We start from the raw sequence: 20,665 nt of genomic DNA on the forward strand, positions 1-20,665 counted from the left end.
TTTAATAATGTCTTTTTAAAAAAAAAAGTCGACAAAAATTACAAGGCCAGTGTAAGCTCAAAGTGAACACATGTAGCTGTATGAAGTTGAAGACTGTCATCTGAAGACTGAAAGGAACATAAAACAAAAGTAATCTAGGTAAAAGCTCTACATTTCCTGAAAGTACATTGTTTACCTGAGCGCCAGGTATCAGTGCCACTTCAACTCACATTTTGTCAAATGCTGTAATCCGCCTGCTGGTGTAACAACAGACACAAGACTCATTCTCAGTAAAATGAGACACATCTGAATGTCTGCGTATCTCCCAGAGCCCCAACACAAACAGGCACACTTAGAGCAAGCGTGCGTGCATTAGCTATAATTTAATCAGGCTGGAACGGCGTCTGGACTGCGGGTGGCGCTGATAACGACGCGGACGGCTCCTCGGAGAGAGCTCGTCGCGCGGATTCAGGAGGTCTCCCGGCAGGAACCTCTTTTGTTGTCGGGGAATGAGGGGCTGATAAGCAGGGCACCAAACAAAATCACTCGTGGAGAATGAGGGTTGGGGGGGACGGCGGCGGAGCAAGACAAAGGCTGTTAAGTTTAACTGCCAAGGGCATAAAGGCACACTCCAACTCTGATTGATTTCCTCCCCAAAGTCGATGATGTTCAACCGGTTACGGCTTGTAAAGAGACTGCCTCTGTCTCTCACTCTGTGTCTTTATCACTCCGTCTTTGTGCTTGCGTCCTCATCTGCAGTCCAACACACGCCACCGCTGCTCTGAGCCTTGCCAGTGTAGGACGGTAGCTTAACGGGGCCATAACTCTGACCATTAACCTGCGTCTTATACCCAAACTGTGTCTTTATCTGATGCTGCTGGAAAACATTTACAAGTGCTCTTAAAATGTATCTCTGAGATAGTGAACACTGAAATTCAGTTTTGCTCTCGCTTGCTAAACGGAGGTCAGAACACTCATCGCTGCCTCTTTTAATACTTCCATGGAGGGAAACGTAGAAGAAGAGTCTATCATAGAGAACTTTCTTGGATACTGCATATACATTAGGCTCCTTACAGCCTGCAGATTTTGATATGAGCATTATGCAGTAGATAAAGTTTATTTATGTGTTTGAGGGTTGTAGCTACAGCACTTTATTACAGCTTCCGATACTGATTCGGATACCTTAACTTGCGTTATCGGCCGATAGCGAGTACTGCGTAATAGATATAATATCTTTGTCGCTTTTGGGCTATCCTTGTGGAATTTATCGATGAGAAAGTTTGCTCCGGCTGGTGGGCGGTGGTTGGTAGATCCCCAACATGGCTGGCAAACTTTCTCATTTTACAGCTAAACAGTACACTACAAGGTGTTTCTGAAAACATTTGAGGTGAGAAATAGACATTACAGTAACAGAATATTGATTCATATTTGATCAGCGCTGCCTAGTTTGACCGTTTGATCGGAGTTTGCGAAGTGATTGACAGCTGCTCAGACACGGCAAGGCTCCAGCTCGGCTCTGATTGGTTGTTTTCCTCCGGTCTGTGAAATCTTGCAGATGCCATTAGGAGCACCGGAGGACACAGAGACACATGATTTTTCTTCAGATTACCTGTCTCATGCACTACTGTCAGGATATAGTGACCGTTTTGTATGTTGTCCCACAAAATTTCCCTTAGCAGGAACTAAGGAGCCTCAAACGAGGAAGAACAACCTCAACCCAAAAGTATTAAAAAGAAAAAAAAAGAAAAAAGGACTTGCATTGGACCTAATTCTAATCTCTTCAAAATCCACATTAAACATCTTGCCTTTCTTGATCCCCAAACATCACTATCTTCTTCACAATCAATTTTGAACTGAAGCTGGAATAATGCTTCTCCAGGCTGCACGTAGGCCAACATGCAAAGTGTAAAGACAGTCCACTTGTTACCGGCCGGACTGCCGCTGTGCCGTAGGCGTATTGAAAAGCGAGTCAAGCTGCACACTCTGTAAATATACCTCACTCTGACCACCTGGATTACATTTCAAATGTTTTTATTTCCACAGGTTGACAAGATGTCACAGCGAGTTTCACACTGTCTCCCTCTACCGCACGCTGTCATATAAAACAGAGTAAACAACTTCCTGTTGCCGGCTCGATGCAGCTCCCAGAGTTGTTGGACAGAAAACTTTGTCACTTTGTGCACGCTGGCATCTTCACTGTGACAACCAGTCAGCGGATGATTATTTCTTTTTTCTAAATGCACAAGACTGAATCTAGTCTGTTATGAATTACAGCAAAGATATTTGACATTCAAAACAGTTTGTAATGCTTGCATATAATGTGTTGTAGTTATAGCCTCCTTACTGTTAGTGCTCTGTAGTTATAAGCTGTGTGTGTGTGTGTGTGTGTGTGTGTGTGCAGGGAGAACGAGGTCCTGAAGGTCCAGTTGAAGAAGTATGTGGGGGCGGTGCAGATGCTGAAGAGAGAGGGAAGCCAGTGCAACGACGGTAAAACACACACACACACACACACACACACACACACACACACACACACACACACACACACACTGCAGCATAATGACCTCATATTAGATTTCATATCTGTGTCCCAGTCCATCTATTTTGCTCTCAAACAGAAACGCTTATAGATGAAAAATCAGGTCATCAGTTTCCTCCACATCCCAGATCAGTTCTTCGGCGTTTCCCTTCTCGGGGGCTCCGATGACTAACCTCCCTCTTCGCGGCGCGACGCCCTTCTTTCTCTTACTCTGACTTATGCCTCCTTTTTTGGGTAGATTTGATAACTTTGACTTTGTTTTACCGTGTTGCCGGGGGGGGAATGTAAGCGGTGCTCTGTGTAAAGAACTGGTGAGATAAGCCCCTTGCTGTATCAAAGGCAAATAAAAATGAACATGGGCAGATTATAGAGGGGCCACATAATGGCTAATTGCATTTTTGGGGGATAGAAGGGAGAGCGGTTATCTGCGACGCCCCGGAGGGTTTATGTGTTTGCGAGTTTTATTGTATGTTTTTGCGAGACGGGAGAGTTAAAAGGGTATGTAGAAGTTTGTAATGTCAAGTTGTTGGTGTTTTATTTCATTCAAGGGGTCATAAGGACTATTCGGTGCTGTAAATCCTTTTTTAATAACGCAACATAAATCCAGCTTGGATTTGCGTGATCATGTTTATTGTTTTCTCATTTATTTATTCATTTAGGTGGAAGAATTTATTACTGTGATAAAAACACTGCAACACTGATGTGTCAAGCGGTGTAGGAAACAATCAGACAGACCATCAGACAGGCCGCAACGTCAAGTATGATGGTCAAGTTTGAAGTTGGACGTTGGTCTGTGAACATGATGTTAGGGTGGGCGATGTGGATGTCATCCTCTTTCCTGTTATATATATATTTACACCGATCAGCTATAACATTAGATCAGCATAGGCTCCCTGACCGTTCTGCGGCTCACAGCCTCATACGCAACAAACTGCGATGCATTGTGTGTTCTGACACCTTTCTATCGGAACCAGCATTAACTTTTTCAGCAGTTTGAGCTCCAGTAGCTCTTCTATTGGATCAGACAACGCGGGCCAGCCTTCGCTCCCCACGTGCATCAATCAGCCTTGGGTCAGTTCTGGAGATGCTCTGACCCAGTCGTCTAGCCATCACAATTTGGCCCTCGTCAAAGTCGCTCGCATCCTTACGCTGGCCCATTTTTTTCTGCTTCCAACACAAAGTTCAAAATGTTCACTTGCTGGCTAATATACCCCCCCCACTGCCAGATGCCATTGTAACGAGACAGTCAATGTTATTCACTTCACCTGTCAGTGGTCATAATGTTATGGCTGATCGTTGTATATCCCAATATCATGGTCAAGATAGAGATAGAGAGATAGATCCAGGCACAAAATACTTTGGTAGACAACATATCATCAAAGAAAACGTAATAACATGACTTATTTTGCTTATCTTTTATAGTATACATGTCAGTAGGAGATTTGAGTGGGGATGAGGGGGAATGCCATTCCCCTTCCCAAAATGACCAAAATGCATGCCCCTTGTTAACCTGCCACCGCCCCCCCCCCTCTCCATTCCCTAGTAGCAGAGACAATATAGGGGCAGAGGGGTTGTTTAGTTGAAGATGTTGGTTGCGTCTGCCTGACTCTTGTGCTAGTCGTGGGTGAACGAAACAAACCAAATCCGTCCCCCCGTTAAAACTTAACAAATCGCCTACAGATAAAAGCACTACTGTTACTACTAAACACGTTTGGCAAAAGTAGGGTTTTGTTTCAAACAGCCGCTGACTTAGAAAAACATTTCCGATATAGTTTATAAAAAGTCCTCAGTATGCGACCCCCACGTGTTAAAAGCATAGACCTGTGCAACTCCATCATGTTTAAAACATCACAAAACGGCTTCACCTTTCATCCCTCTGGTTTCTGGCAATTACCGCGTTCAGCCTGTCAAACACGGCCGCCTGTACCGCTGCCACCGGAGAGCGCGGCGGGGAGGGATGGGAGATGATTGGAGGGAGATGAGGGTGATTGCCTCACACATGAAAAAGGCCCTTATATTGTCAGGAAATAGCCATCACCCAGCTCAACAGCACAGCCTTGACAAACCTGTTCTGGCTCTCCTCTTTGTTTTTGTTTTTTTGCCCTTCTTGTTTTACCGCCACTCATCATCTCTCTCTCTCTCTCTCATGTTGACTTTTCATCCTCCCATCACTCGTGTGCCCTTTCCCCCTCTATCCCTTACCACCCTCCTTCATCCCTCTTGTCTTTCCCACTCCTCCCGTCGCCGCTCCTCCTCGTCCCGACAGGCGTAGTAATTCCCTCTCCACGGCGGCGTCTAAATGATTTCATCCTCCCTCGCCTCTGTCTTCTCCTGCTAATGATGTGCCTCGTTCCATCACACTTTGATGTTGACTACCGCAGTCTGCTGGTGTGTGTGTTGGGAGTAAAGGAGGAGGAATAACGTGTGAGCAGTTTAGGGGGGAGCAAAAAAATCAGGAAAAAAAAAAAAAAAAAGGCGAGGATGAATTTATACACCAGCGCCCCTTTTTCATGTGCTGTCAGTGTGCTTTCCCGTGATCAATGCGCTGCCTTTTTGAAACCCCTCCTGTCTAATGATAGCGCCGTAGACGTGATCTCTCGAACGCTCCTCAGGCGCTGTCATCCCCACTGACATCCCACAAGAGACGCTTCTCCTTTCTACTGTTTCAGAGGAGGGATAATTATTGTTGCATGATGGGGGATTTCCCCTCTCTACTTATACTTGCATATGAGAGCATACTGTGTGTTGCTGTGTGTTCTTTATATGAATGTGTGTTATAATACTGTGTCACATGTCATGCATGAATTCATTTTGAAAATGTCCCTATAGCAGATGTGCATACTTTGCATGTCCCATTAGCGTGGCTCCAATTTGCGTAACGTCAAAGTAAGTCGAACATTTAAGTGCTCCAGATAGGCGCTTGTAGGTACGCGTGTGTGTCTATACGCTTTTATATGTTATTAAGAGAAACCATTAGCTGAACCTCGGAGGACTTGCAGCGTAACGGTGACAGTCATGTTTACTGTAAAGCGAGAGTTTTAGATGAAGAGAAGTCTCCGGGGGAGAGACGCCGAGCAGCACATGTAGAATTATCACAACCAGGCTGACCCAGTTTTACACAGCTCCCGTGGCTCTTGAAGAATGTAATAAGTCTGAACAAATTTTTTTTTTAACAAAAATCCGTGGCCTTGAAAGAGCAGTATATGAGTTTTTTTTTTAAATATTCCTCTGCACACATTTATTATACTTTGACAGATGCTAGTAGAAGCAGTGCCTTCCAATACATTTCAAATTAAAGCTGCGAGGATCGGGCCCTCACACCTTACCACACATTGGAGGTACTGGTGGGACGCTGGTCGATGCAGCCAGGCACAAATGAAACAGGAACTCTGCTGAGTGCAATGATCCCTCCCGTCTGCGAGAAATGGTTCACGAGTTATGAAAAAGGGCGGGGCTTAAGTGTAGGCTGCGGGGCTATGAGTCTATATTGGCCTGTAATTTTCCTCAGGCCTTGTTCCTTATCATGCTCGAGGAATTTGGAGCAGATCGGACAAAGTATGTTGAATTACATCAACTTCCTGTTTTACGGTGAGAGGCACTTTTTTTTGCTGCCACGGAAACAGATCTTGCATGAAAATGCAAATGTTTGATAAATCTTTAGATTTTACTGACCAAATCTGGAGTTGATCTGATTATTCCTCCTGGAGGAGTTTGTTAAAGTACAGCGCCTTGAAATGTAAAAAGAACGCCCTAAAATTCGAAATGTCCGACTTCCTGTTGGGTTTACGGTATACGGTCGTGTCTGGAAGGGAACCTGCGAAGTCTGATCTGCAAAAAATTGCAAAAAACTGTTGCGAGACCTGTCGTAACCTTAGCAATACGAGGTCAATACCTAACCTTAACAATCTTGCGCGAGTTTCCCCAGTTTGCTGGTTCCCTTCTAGACACTACCACAGCATACCTCCGAGACTTTTTTTGTACATCTCCACGTTACATATACCTACCAAATTCCATAGATCTAGGTGAAAAGCACCTTGGGGGCGGTTGGGTAAGCCTTCGCCATGGCCATGCGCAAGACCGATATCGCATGTAAATTTTCTCCACTTCTGATTTGTATGCCGTTTCACAAGCACCGTTTCACAAGACCCTCAAAAATGCCATTCATTTGAGACAATAACAATAATTCTGTCCGCTGACCGCCTGGTCATTGCACAGGCCCTAATAAACTCTCCACAGTAATGCAAAATGACATTGATAGCACAAGTTAGTTTGCACTTCGGTTTTAAAGCCTTTGTCATGTGACATACCCCCAAAATGCATTCTATCAACCAGATGCTGTATGTTTGCACCCAGTTTCATCATTTTGACTCTGCGTCTTCCTCTGTTTGCGACCTCATCCATGTGAACATGCAACCCGATCTCATGAATGGCACAACATTACAAGGACATTCAGTGTGTCATGAGAACGCATTTTAGTTTTTTTCACGTGTCATTTGTACGCCACGCAACAAAACTACGGTAATGTTCGCAATTAGGTTTAGACAACAAAAACACTTAGGTTTAGCAAAAACGCCATGGTTGGGCTTATAATAAGTGTGTAAACTAAGTAAATACTAAGGCTGTCAATCGATTAAAATATTTAATTGCGATAAATCGCATGGTTGTCCATAGTTAATCGTAATAAATGACAAATTAATCACACATTTTTGCATTTAGCATACAAAATATGCCCAAATCATAACATGGCAAATTGCAGCCCAACAGGCAACAACAGCTGTCAGTGTGTCAGTGTGCTGACTTGACTATGACTTGCCCCAAACTGCATATGATTATCATAAAGTGGGCATGTCTGTAAAGGGGAGACTCGTGGGTACCCATAGAACCCATTTTCATTCACTTATCTTGAGGTCAGAGGTCACGGGATGCCTTTGAAAATGGCCATGACAGTTTTTCCTCGCCAAAATGTAGCATTATTATAATATAATATTATTATATAAGGTGCATTTTTTAACCTCCTTTGCGACAAGCTAGTATGACATGATTGGTACCAATGGATTCTTTAGGTTTTGTATTTTCATATGATGCCAGTTTCTTCACTCTAGCTTTAAAATGAGCCCGCTACAACCTCCTTAAGAACAATTGCGTTAATGCCTTAAAGAATTTAGTGGCCATTTAACAAGTTATTATCGTGTTAAAGGGACTATTTGTAACTTTGTACGCGCATAAATGTAGTGGGTCGTCACACATGCGCGCTCCCATATGCGCGTTCGCGTGTAGCCGCTGTACACTCCTCCTCTGCCTGCTCGCCTTCACTCAGACAGCTCAGCTCGCTCCACCTCTAGACGTGAACGCGCGCTCACTCCACACTGCAGAAGAGTTAGTTTAGCTCTGAGAATATCTAGTGAATGTACAGGGGACGTTTGTGCAGAAATAACTGCTGCAGCTCCTCCAGACCAACAGAGGTTTTCCGTGTCTTGTGAAGTGACGGAGCTCTACAGAGATTTACGTTGTCTTCTCGTTACCGACCGGGTGCCAGTGTCTCCTCTGCTCTCTCCGGCTGCGGGCGGAGAGAGCAGGGAGACACGCTGGAGAGCCCCGCTGCCTCAGCCTGCACTTAGGCAGGAAAAGCCAACACTAGGATCAGATCTAAATCATGTTCATGGAGAGACCTTCGTCTGGTCAGCTAACATTACTGCCAAGCAGCTGAAATATAGAGTGATATTGTGCTTTTAGCTGACGTGTGTCGCCTCACTGTTTTGAGTGATGCTCGTTCAGGTATATTTAGAGCGAGCAAGCGCGAGTCCGACGCTGACTTTCGTTGATTTCACGGCCACAAGTGTCGCTGTTAAGAAGCATTTCTGGAAGTTACAAATAGTCCCTTTAACTTTGACAGCCCTACTAAATACGTCCGAAAACGACGCAACATAAGTACGGAAAACGTGTCACAAATGTCACTAAAAAATGTGACAAACATAACTAACTAACACCGGCCTCCTGGTTGACAGTCCTGTGTTTGTTGGACCCCATCCACCTCCCCTCCTACCATAAGCATTCTTTCTCACTTTTTATTCTACGTCACTAGCTCTGATTGTAGCATATTTCCACGAATGTGTTTACATTGCAGTCAGTAAAGACTACATGGCGCCAAAAGCGCTCTTATTGCAACACTAAATGCCTCACGAATTACGGTTCATTCATACGCCTTTCGCATCACCGGGCTGCAACATGGCAGCTTTCCTCTCAGGCTCATAGGTAACTGTGAAAAGAAAGGGCTCTATAGTGGTGGCAGTCCAATAACTTAAGCGTGGTATGAGAAACAGTCAGGGTTAAGGATGGCATGAATCGAGATAGAGCTCTTTTCGTCTGAGGCCAATCGGTGCAATGATAGAGGATCAGGGTTGGAAGCGAGGGCACTGACCGGATAAGAAAACATTAGTTTTCTCAGAGAACCTTCGCTGTCTTGTCCTCGCTGGAAACTCTTTGTCTCCCGGGACATAAAGTTTCACGGCGTTTCATTCTCCCAGTCGGAGGTTTAATGGCTGGCTGGTTGACCGGCTGCCGATGACTGACTGCTTTACCCGAGGGACTGATTCCCCGGGGGGATAGTCACCGAGCCTGGGTAAACGGGTTCCACCTCCTCCCTCTTGAGATGGCTGATCGCTCCACATGGTCGGCTGAAATTGGCCCGCTGTGCTGTATATAAAAAAAAGATTGGCCTGCCAGTGGCGGGATAGGGATCAGGAGTTATTAACCTGTTAAGTGCTGGACGAGCGCGCCTCAGACACTCTAGGAGATCGATGACGGGTCAAGGGGCAGTTAGTCCGGCGAGATGGAATTCCCCCTCTTCAATTTTCTTGTCAAGAGCTGTGTGATACCTCTATTTCCTCTCATTATTGTCCAGACAGTCCATTAGTTCTTTACATTAATGCTCTTTCTGGTAGAAGCAGCAAAAATGGGACGGAGTGACCATAAGATATAAGAGGAAAATTGAGAATGAGAGGATTAGTTTTGTTTCAACCATTCCTATCATTCTTTTTTTGCCTTAAATGAACAGCGTCTAACATGTTGGGTGCTCTATTAGCAGAAATGGAATATAATATTCATAACTGTGTTTTCTTTAGTGTATAATCACCTCGAATCATTGTTTTCATTAGCTTAGAGCACTTATTTTCCTTGAAGCCCCCCTACTTGTATCTAAGAAAAGCTGAGCCCTCCCGACATCATCACCATAAAAAACTAAATTACAACTCCTCGAACTAAATCTTCAATTTAAATAAAGTGATTAAATGTTTTAAATTAGTTTTTTTCAGCTTTCTTTAATGAATAGAACTCATCGGTTTCGTCAACATGAATAAAGCAAATGCAGAAACATATGATTTTTTTGGTAACAATTAAATTAATTTACTATAATAGCATTAGAGTCTGAATAGAGTTTTTTTTATTGTGGTTAAATAAATGTAATTTATGGTGTTGTTAGATTGCTGCTAGACCGCCCCGTTAATACAGGTTGTGTCTCGCTTTGTGTGCGTGAGGTAGGAGAGCAAATGGGTTTCTGACTGCAGTGAAATTGTTGTTTTTGAAAGGCTAAACGCCAACAAATGTGGATTGAAGCAGAATATGTTGTTATATTTTGTTACTAAGTAGCAAAAATATATATCTTTTTAAATAGTTATATATATTGACTTTTATCGACATGAACCTCTACCTTAGAATGAGCCCTTCATACCAACATAGGGAGCGGGTCCTCTTCACGGAATCCTCCATGTTGCTTTGCCATGTTTCTACAGTAGCCCAGAACGGACAAACCAAACACTGGCTCTAGAGAAAGCGTTTTGTGTTTTTACGTTAGCTGAAGGCCACCATAGTTCTCAGACACACTTGTATTCAGTTGGTTGCACTCTGCAACCACACCGCTAGTTATCGCCAAATCCTACACACTGCACCTTTAATGCTCTTTCTTGTAGAAACAACAAAAATGGGACGGAGTGACCTCAAGATATAAAAGGAAAATTGAGAATGCAAAGTTTAGCTTTGTTTCAATCATTCCAATATTTTTTTTGCCTTAAAATAACTTTGAAAATATCTCCTTCAAAGATATATACTTTTTGTAAGCCCCTTGTAGTTTCTATATTTCTTTTATGATTTATACTTCATGTGTAAATACATTCAAACTAAACCTCTCTTATTTCCCTCTCACCTGTGTTTTTCCCACCCTCCAGGATTAGACGTGAACAGTAGCAGACCCGCACTTTGATTAATTCTGCTTTGTGCCTGTCACCGCGTACGTGTTTAATTTGTCCATAAATAAACCTGCCACGGACGCCGGCTTATTCATCTCCAATAAGGAAATGGATTGCACGGCCATTTAAAACCCAATAAGCTTCCCCTTGCTGTGCCTCGGTGTCTCCTGCTTCCTCCGACAGCCAGTGGCCTAATGAGTGAATGAGAGGCATTTGTCACCGCTGCCTGCCCTAATAGGAGTGTGTAACTTATTCATTACACACATAGATCTGCGTTTATTGTCCCTCCGCTATTGCCCTTGTAGGGCCTCGGGGAGGTCAGGCGTGCGAGGTGCGAGGTGCGAGGTGTCAGCTCTGTGTGTGCACAAGCCTATGTATGCATAAAAGAAGTGAAAGTGTGTTAGCATGTTAATAAAAACTTTGGATGTGTGTCCTTAGTGTTTCCTGGAGCTGTTAAACCAACAATATGTGCGTGTATATGTGTTATGGAGGTAGATTTTCATTAACTAATGAGTGTGTTTGGGGGCTCGCGTGAGAAAAGCAGGTCACAGTGGTGAGATGGGAGACATTATTTAGCTAATGTGTGCAGGTGTGTGTTTTGTCAGGACAAATGTGCACGTGTGCGCATTCTTATCTGTGTTAATTATCATTCGGTGGATGAGTCCCATATCCCAATGAGGGAGTGTAGGTGAGACACGGTGTGTGTGAGGCCTAAATTAAACTGCATTAGCGGCTGTAGGTGGGCATGAAACCGTTGTAACTGATGTGTAAGTGGTTTCTGTTATGAAGATATTTACGTCCCAGTAGGCCGACTGTAAAAGGAGCAAACGATGAGTCATTCTCTCTGTGATTTGAGCTTAATTGTGCCCACACATTTAGCCGCGGATCACAACAGCTCACATTGTTTGGCCTCTCAGGTCTCAGTCCGACAGATTGAGCGTGTTTACCAGCTCAAAGGTGTGAGAGACTTTTCATTTATTCAGCGGAGGGTGGTCCGTCCGCGCGTGCATGCATATGACGATTAATCCAACAGACACTTGTTTATTTACCTGGCATGAGAGAGGCGACATCGCATATTGTTTTGTCGCAGGAGGGGCCAGGTGGTCACCGCACGATTGTCGGATTCAATGCTTCTGCGGCGTCGTATCTCACAGGCCGGTTCCATGCGGGCGCAGCAGGGGTGCACGACAGATTTCATCACCTGGACGGATCGGTGTTAATGAACATTTTAATCATCTCGCCGAAACGCCGGAGCCTGCTGGGTGTCATCTCGTCCGCCTCTCCCCAGAGATAAATATGGAAAAAGCGTGGCTGTGGAGGGAAAGCACTCCAGCGGGGTGCAGATTCCCACGTGATGCATATTTTGGCTCTCGTTCGTATCATTGACTTACTGCCTTTTTGTCACAGTACTTGATAACACAAACATTGCTTATCTCCAAATTAAAGATATAAATAAACATGCTTTTCATATTAAAATCAAGTCCTTATTTATACTCTCTTGTCACTAAATCAGCGGTTTCCAAACAGAGATGTATCAGCATTTATTTGAGCTTGATTTACAGTGACAAATCTTCTCTCCGTCGCTTGCTTTGATAGTCTTTCTCTGACTCTTTTGTTCCTGGAAAACCCACGAGCCGGAAAGCATACAGTGTTACTTTGACACCTGGCAACCGTGAGATGGCATGTCATTAGCTTCTGCATAACTGCATATTAAAGGGTCTTTGATATGGCGATTTAGATTTTTTTTTTTTGCATATTTCTTCTGTTTTGATACACAATGTAATGTTGGCTCATCCTTAAAACCTCCAGTTTTCGAACCACGGCACTAAATGATGTAACACGGCAGTGACAGAATTCTACCGTTTTATGTTATTCTAACAGGAGCAGTTTATGGGAGTGAGTAGGATAACTGGGTTGACAGAACGTCTATTGATGACTTAACAGTGTTAAATGTGGGATTGGGAGCATTTCTACCGCGCCGCACGGCACTCAACATGGCGACGGTTGAGCCGGCAGGCTCTTAGCTGACGGTGCTAACAGTGAAAACAACGGCAACACTGCTAACAGAGCCAATAGTGTTAACCTGGGGGGGGGGGACCAGAGGGTGGGTGCTACGCTTCTGTGACGGTCGGGACGGCATTATCAGCTGTAACCGTTGTATGAGAGCAATGCAGAGCGGCAGTCGTGAACTAGCCAGTGGGGTACGCTCACATGCACTAACATGCACTAAAAAGCACGCACGGCTGGTCCGGCTATATCAACAAAGAAAGGAGAAGCTCGGCTTACAATACCCACAGAGAGAGAGAGACTTCATTCTCTGCTCAGGTAGACATTACTCATCTATATCTTTACAAAGAAAAACGTTTTTTGCTGCTATATTAATGCTATGAATGTCGTATAAAGAACCTTTAAAAGTGCCACAAAAGAGCGCCACCTAAAGAAACGTCATCTACAAAATAATCCTAAATAGTAAAGCCAAGAACTATATACTGTCAATTCCACTCTACGACAGGCAGTGCATGCGTAATAGGATTGAAATCAGTGTCATGATATTAATAATACGCCAGCATCAGTATATATCAGATGGCTCATTTGACATAAAAGTGTGGAACTTCGGTCACATAAGAACAGGAGGTCGTAACCACTCGCGCTGTTCAGAGATGGCCTCAGGCCTTGAATCTTTCTCCAACTGTCCACTGTCTCATGGCTGATGACCTTCAACCCCGTCTCAGTTCAGTTGATAACAGTTGTCTCATGCGGTTTCTTGTCCAGAAACATGGCGTTTTTAGTCTTTGTCAAACTAAAACCATAATATCAAATTATCGCCCCCGTCCTATTAAAGGGGACCCATTATGCTTATGTGCAGGTGCATACTTTTGGGTTTCCACTAGAACATGTTTACTGTGCTGCAGCACCTCTTTTAACCCTCTGTCTGAAATGACATCACCACGTTACGGAAGAAAAGGCGGGACTTCAATCAAGGCGTTTCAGGCAGTTCACTAGCAGTGTTTCTGTGGGGGAGAGTAACTCCCTTTGGCGTGGACTTTGTAACTTTACAGACATTTTACATGCATAAAAAACGATACAACACACTAAAGGAAAGGGAAAAAAACACAGAATCAGAATAGGTCCTCTTTAACAGGCATAAAATGATAAAGATGTGAATTTTCAGGTTGAGTCTTTAGCTGTAGCTTTACAGGGTGGTGTGAACTACACCTACGCCCATAAGTGTCATTTCCACAGGAAATTGTCAGGTAGTCTGTCACTGTCTGGGTGACAGTTTTCCAAGTCTTTCTCTGAATACATTTGCTGTTTTGAAAGCCCCCTGGAATATAAACTATGTTTTCTACAACAGCCCAAACAGGTAAATCGAAGTAAAAGCCAAGATCTCATACTTGTTTCAACTATGAAATCATCTTCAAAAAGGATCAGCGAAGAGCTTATAGAGATACAGAGGGATTTGCACGCTTTCAGCCGAGCCGAGGCATTGTGTGCAAAAATTGAGAGCAAGTCAATTTAAGGAGGACGGTTCTAATATTTGTGCTCGCTCAATGCTCTTGAAGCTTTGTAATGGAGTGCGACGTCTGTCTCTGAGACTGGATTAAGTAAAGAGAGAGCAGCTAAGAGTCTGACGAGAGAGGAGACAGGGGGTGGAGGGGTGGGGGGGAGCCTTCAGGTGATGTGTCTGGAGATTCAACCCCTCTCTTGCCTCAGGGTGTTTTTGAATCCACACACACACACACACACACACACACACACACACACACACACACACACACACACACACACACACACACACACATACATATACACACATGCCTCCAGGCCATTACTGTACCTGGTACACAAGGTCTCCACAAGTTGCATCCCGTCGTTCTGCAACCACTCAAGGTTTTCATGTGTGTGAGACCGGGTGGGTGTGTTTTGCGAGATTGTACCACTTCTAAACAAGCATAACACCAGGCGGCTCCCTCCGGCTCTGAAAAGTGAAGCCAATACAAAAGTGATTTAAACTTGCATTCTTTCTAATGGCCAGCAGGGGGCGTTTCAATCGCTAGTTTCAAGTCTTCTTCAATACAGCATGATGTTCATTTAGTAAATTATGGTCCCATTAAGAGTCAAATAGACCATAAAGCAGGGGATGCTTTAGGGCGTGGCTACCGTGTGATTGACAGATCGCTACTAGGGCGTTGTCCAATCTGGGTGTTTTTCGTGTTTTCGTCTTACAACTTTAACCCTTTCACAGTGTGTTTTCAGTTCATAAAAGTTAATTGTTACATTTTGGTCACTTAGAAATGTCTTATACAGCGTTCCCTTGTACTTAGCTCCACCCTCTTGTGTCACTTATGGTTGCAAATAACCAAGATGGCGACGTCCAAAAACCAAGATGGCGACGTCCAAAAACCAAGATGGCGACGTCCAAAAACCAAGATAGCGACGTCCAAAAACCAAGATGGCGATGGCCAAAAACCAAGATGGCGACGTCCAAAAACCAAGATGGCGATGGCCAAAAACCAAGATGGCGATGGCCAAAAACCAAGATGGCGACGGTCAAAAACCAAGAAAGCGATGTCCAAAAAAGTAGATGACGACCGCCAAAAAAACAAGATGGTGATGGCCAAAAAACCAAGATGGCGACGTCCAAAAACCAAGATGGCGACGGCCAAAAACCAAGATGGCGATGGCCAAAAACCAAGATGGTGACAGCCAAAAACCAAGAAAGCGATGTCCAAAAAAGTAGATGATGACCGCCAAAAAAACAAGATGGTGATGGCCACATATCAAGATGGCGATGTGGAACAAGATGGACAAGATGTGGAACTTGAGGCTTCAAAACTGTAGTCCATAAACCAATGGGTGACTTCATCCACTTCTTGTGTGCTATACAGTCCATGCATAGCACACAATCTCTCTTTCTAACATCTCCTCTTCTGTCCCCTGTCCCCCCCCCTCCTCTCCCCCGTCTGCCTCCCACCTCTATCTTGGGAGTGATTACATCTGATCCCAGCTCACCTGAACTGCCTCCCGACCAAGTGTAGGAACTAACTGGTGCTGTATTAGCAGAGGCCAGGCTAGCCAGTCATTTACTGCATGACTGCCCTTGCTGATGATAACACAGCCACAGCACAGACTTACTTCAGCATTTTTGTCGGGGCCAGAGCGAGGGCCTACTAAACGGCCCGGGGTTGCGGAGAGCAGATGTCGGGGACAGAGAAGCGACATGATGGCTGCTTGTCACGCCGGCTGTTGTTTTACCAAGACACATGTTTTTGCTGCGGCGGCGGCGGCGCGCGGTGAAGCCGTGAGGTGGTGCGACAGTCGGGTGTGTGTTTCACTAAGTACAGAAGGAGAGTTTGAGGTTAAGTGTGTGTGTTTGGAATCACAGAAGAGTGTGCACTTGTTTAAAGAGGGCGGTTTTTAATTACAACAGCAGCTGTATGTCGGGTACCTGCGGCAGGCGGTCCCCCCAATTTCCACACCTCCTCTCACAGTTGTTGCAATGCATGCTGGGTAGGAGGCTTACAAGGATACTTTAGTAGCAATGATGTCATTGGCGTGGTTGGACCGAGGGGGATATTAATCAGAGCTGATCGGTGCTCTGTGACAGCCAACCTACGCTGCGTCCCACACACAGGGCTGATAATGAAATTGTAGGAGCATCTGTCTCTGTTGTCCTTCCCCCTGTTAGTGTTATCTTCTCAGGCTTGTAAACATTTTGGTTAATCATAAGTACTTAAAGTGTTTACAGGAAAGTTCTGGCTATTTCTCACCTTCTTCTTTTTTATCTAGAGAAGCAGCGTAATGTCCTTTTTTATTTGCTTGAACTTGAATGTTTTTTATTGTTTCTAATTAAACATATGAACACTGAGATCCTCTGGCGGATTAAAAATAAACCGTAAATGAACTGCAGCAGATGTTTTCAAAAGCAGGGATTGAATAAATTAGTTTGAATGTGGAGGGTAATTATGATGTTTATTACTTCAGACAGATGACATCAGTTGATTCCCTGTTATGTTAAATGTTTCTTTCGGTTTCACTCCCGCAATTTGTGATGCCAGGTGAAAAATATCAGAAACACCGTCGATCATTTTAGGTTTTTTGTTTTTTCCTGACATCGCGATGTGCCGCTCTGATTAATTACCACAAAGCGAATGTACAATGCGATCTGTCGTCCATTGTCAGTTTGACAGATCGTGACGCATCTCGTCTCGTGATTTAATTGCTAGATGACTGTCAAAACAGTTGCCTCACTCATCGAATATACAGCCTTTGTTGTTGCGATACAGTTAAACTTCTCCTTTTCCCTAAAGGTTAATGTTATATTTCATAAAATTGCAATCATTTCTTCATCTGATAGTTAGTGGAAGCTGGCTTTATTTCAGACAAGGAGCCTCTGCTTTAACACGCTTCTGGAAGAACCACCAGAACATTAAATGTTTTTTCACAGTTTGCAGTTCATAGTTATGAGGAAAAAAAATTATTAAGTAAGGGATAATGTACAGCGAGCCGGTCATTGTTGTTTAATAAACCCCGACAGGGCGATGCGACACAAAAATGGTCCACCAGAGTCCGAGATTAGAGATCGGAACTGTGTCCATAGCAGCAGCATAGTCTGTTATACATAGCAGTGGTCTGCTATAAAGAAATAACAGACCGTAAAACCTGATGGTATCGCCATAGGAAAAGGGAGGGGATCACCAAAGTCAATAGGATTCATCCTCTCAGCACCATGCACCTGCACTAGGGAAACCAAATTTCATGGCAAGCCAGCCAGTATTTGTTGAAATATTTCACTCTGGACCAAAGAGCTGAACAGACCGACATCGCCATCCTTGGAGCCACCGCCACTAGTGTGGCTAAAAATGGAAATGAGAGGGAAGTAATTGTCCAGTGACGTAAATCCTGATTGGAACTGATTGGCGTGATGGCAGGAACAAGGGAAAAAATAATGCATGTTTGAAAAGTAATGCCTTAATAATCCCCCCTGGTTTTTATCCAGAGTCATTTTCAGTGAGTACAGACTGATGAGCTTCTGTTCTTTGATCAGTGAGATTACAAGCAGACAGTACAAGGACCGCAAAGGTCAAACCCACAATGCCATGACAAATTACTGCAACCAGAGCAACACAATATGTAGCATGTCGAGTTGAATAAGTGCTAGAAAATGTCAGAAAATAAGAGCCACATAGAGAAAGTCATTTCAAATTATTCTGCTCACCAGAATCCCTGTAATAATAATAATAATAATAATAATAATAATAATAATAATAATAATAATAATAATAATGATGATACATTTAGTTTGGAGTGCCTTTCAAGGAACCCAAGGATGCTGCTCAACACAAAAGAATAATTCTTCTTGTCTAGTCTCAGATTGAGTCTCCAAACATGTGGGAGTAATCTGTTTTGAGTGATATGTCTCGGCTTGATTATGAGTTTTCTTTTTCTGTTTTGGAGCACTGCTGGGATTTGGATATGAATATTTAGAGTCTTACACAGATAACTATCCACGCTCGTTTGGAGCCTTTTTCTTCTCAAACCCCATGGAGTCTTTGAGAAGCCGCCGCAAACCCTCTCCGGAATAAATGCCACCAGCAAATCTCTATCTCTTTATCGCCGCCTCATAGCGCATTTCACCCCCTCCCCTAGCGCTGAATCACCGCTTTCTCTAAGACAACGCCCCCCCCCACCACCACCACCACCACCACCACCACCACCACCACCACCACCACTTCATTTATGTGTGTATGTGTGTGTTTGACTAATGTCTGAGTGTTTAGCTTGTTAATGTGCTATGTGAGAACAGCCCAGCTCTATAAACAACTTAATCCTGCATCTCATGTGCCGGGGAGCACCGCTTTGTGCTCCTTCAAAGACCTGGAGGCTTAAGAGCAGAGGTGCAGGTGAGTGGGGGGTAGGTGTGTGTGTGTGTGTGTGTGTGTGTGTGTACTTGTACAGCTGTCTTTGTGAGGACCTATTTGAGTTTCGGACCTTCAGAGTGAGGACATTTTTGGAAAGTGTGGACATTTTGGCCGGTCCTCACTTTGGGACAGACCTTCAGCGGCCTGTTTGAGGTTTCGGACTTGGTTTAAAGAGTTAGGTTAGGATAAGGGTTGGGGTTGGGGTCAGGCATTTAGTTGTGATGGTTAAGGTTAGGGTAAGGGGCATTATGTCAATGAATGTCCTCACAAAGATAGAAAGGTTGTTGGGGAGGCCGTTAAGAACTGTGTTTTGCAGTTGGGTAAAAGGTTGAGGAGTATAGATGGAAATGAAAGTAGTGAAGTCCGTGTAGCACCATGAAAATCTAAAACTTGAACCTGCTAAAAATTCAGTATATACTGTATATATCCTTAGTGTTTGTTTTGACTTGTTTTGGTCAAAATTGTAATTATACCCCCGTGACAACATAGTCCGGGGTATATAGCGCTCTGCGTGTCCATTTGTCCGTCCGTCCGTCCATCCGTTCGCGTGTCACACTTACATTTCCGGAGCAGAACTCGAAAACTATTTAACTTAGGAACTTCAAATTTAGTATGATGGTAGTCTAGTTGTGCCTTTTGGGGGTTAGAAGTCCAGGGTGCCCAACATTTTTCCAAAAGGGCAACACCTTTGGCCCTACTATAGTAAGGGTCAAGCAGTGAGCGGGGGTATGTGGGCTATACTCACTTTTGCCTTGTTTTGTAAGTGTGCAGGAGCTGCTGATAACTCAGCACATGTTGAAATAACAACAAAAAGTAACATCTTGCGGGAATCCACGCTTACCTTAGCAAGCTAAGCTAACTGGTTCCCACTTTCAAATTGTGGAATTCAAAATAATCAGCATGAAGGATCCTCCCAAATGTTGACTGTCGTAAAGGGACAAATGTCTTAAAGGAATAGTTCACCCAAAAACAATATAAGTCCTTTGGCTCTCTATGATCCCAGAAAAGGCTTTCTTATCGGATGCCATTAAAGGTGCTCTATACAATGTCCAACAACTATTTGCTATGTAAAGATATAGAGGAGTAATGTCTACCTGAGCAGAGAATGAAGTCACTCTCCATCTGTGTGTGTTTCGAGCTTCTCCGTGCTTTGTTGACATAGCCAGATCGGCTGCACGTGCGTTTTAGTGCACGTCGCCACTCTGCACTCATACGGCGGTTACAGCTGATAACGCCGTTCCAACTGACAGCACTGTTGCGGAAGCCTAGCACCCACCCTTTGGTCCCCCCCCAGGTTAACACTGTTAGCTCTGCCAGCACTGTTGCAGTCGTTTTCACTGTTAGTGCTGTTAGCATCGTTAGCTGCGGGCCACCAGCCCAGCCGTCACCATGTTGAGAGCCGTCCGGAGGCAAATTAAATGCTCCCAATCTCGCATTTAGCACCTTAAAGTAGAGCGGAGCTTTCGGAAAAAAGAAAGCATATCAGTGCAAACAGACTTTGACAAAAGACGGCAAAAAAGACGTTCAAAATAATTTCTCATGGAAATCCAAACACGATTCTTTGCTAAACTATTGCAAAACAAAACATTTTCTGGATTATCCTTCCGTGAAGGAATTTGTTTTGTGAATGCATAGTTGTGTTTGGATTTCCATGAGTCCACGAATGGATGCAACACTAATTTTTTGGCCGTCTTTCGTTCAGACTCTGTCAAAGTCATTTTTCGGGCAGGCCGCTCTCTGTTAGGCCACTCGATAGAAAACTTTTACTTGGACCATAGAGAGCCTAGAGAGGGGAGTACTATATACAATACATATTGTTTTTGGGTGAATTATTCCTTTAAATCTCTTAAATACATAACCAGCCATATGTACACTTGTTGAAAAAAAAGTCTGTACAAAACTACGACATGCTTAAGTTAGTGCGTCTCCGAGCAATGCAGGTTTTCGCATGTCTTAGATGCTGTTTCCACAAATATGTCCAAAAA

At 44.0% G+C, this 20,665-nt stretch overlaps 2 protein-coding genes across 3 annotated transcripts in view; one reads left to right on the forward strand and one right to left on the reverse strand.

Moving 5' to 3' along the window:
• phf5a (PHD finger protein 5A) overlaps positions 1 to 20,665 on the reverse strand; it is a 373,616-nt gene that overhangs the window by 335,958 nt on the left and 16,993 nt on the right. The window lies entirely within an intron of this gene.
• The window catches only part of snx29 (sorting nexin 29), a 175,471-nt gene that overhangs the window by 30,537 nt on the left and 124,269 nt on the right, over positions 1 to 20,665 (forward strand). For both annotated transcript variants that reach the window (XR_012591971.1, XM_074620629.1), the window contains exon 14: positions 2,381 to 2,466. Coding sequence is in view for 1 of the 2 variants with exons in the window: in XM_074620629.1 (XP_074476730.1) it covers positions 2,381 to 2,466 (86 nt within the window). In the remaining variant the exon portion in view is untranslated. The remainder of the gene's footprint in view (positions 1 to 2,380; positions 2,467 to 20,665) is intronic.

Source organism: Sebastes fasciatus, chromosome 20 (assembly GCF_043250625.1).
Source record: "Sebastes fasciatus isolate fSebFas1 chromosome 20, fSebFas1.pri, whole genome shotgun sequence".
Taxonomy (NCBI): domain Eukaryota; kingdom Metazoa; phylum Chordata; class Actinopteri; order Perciformes; family Sebastidae; genus Sebastes; species Sebastes fasciatus.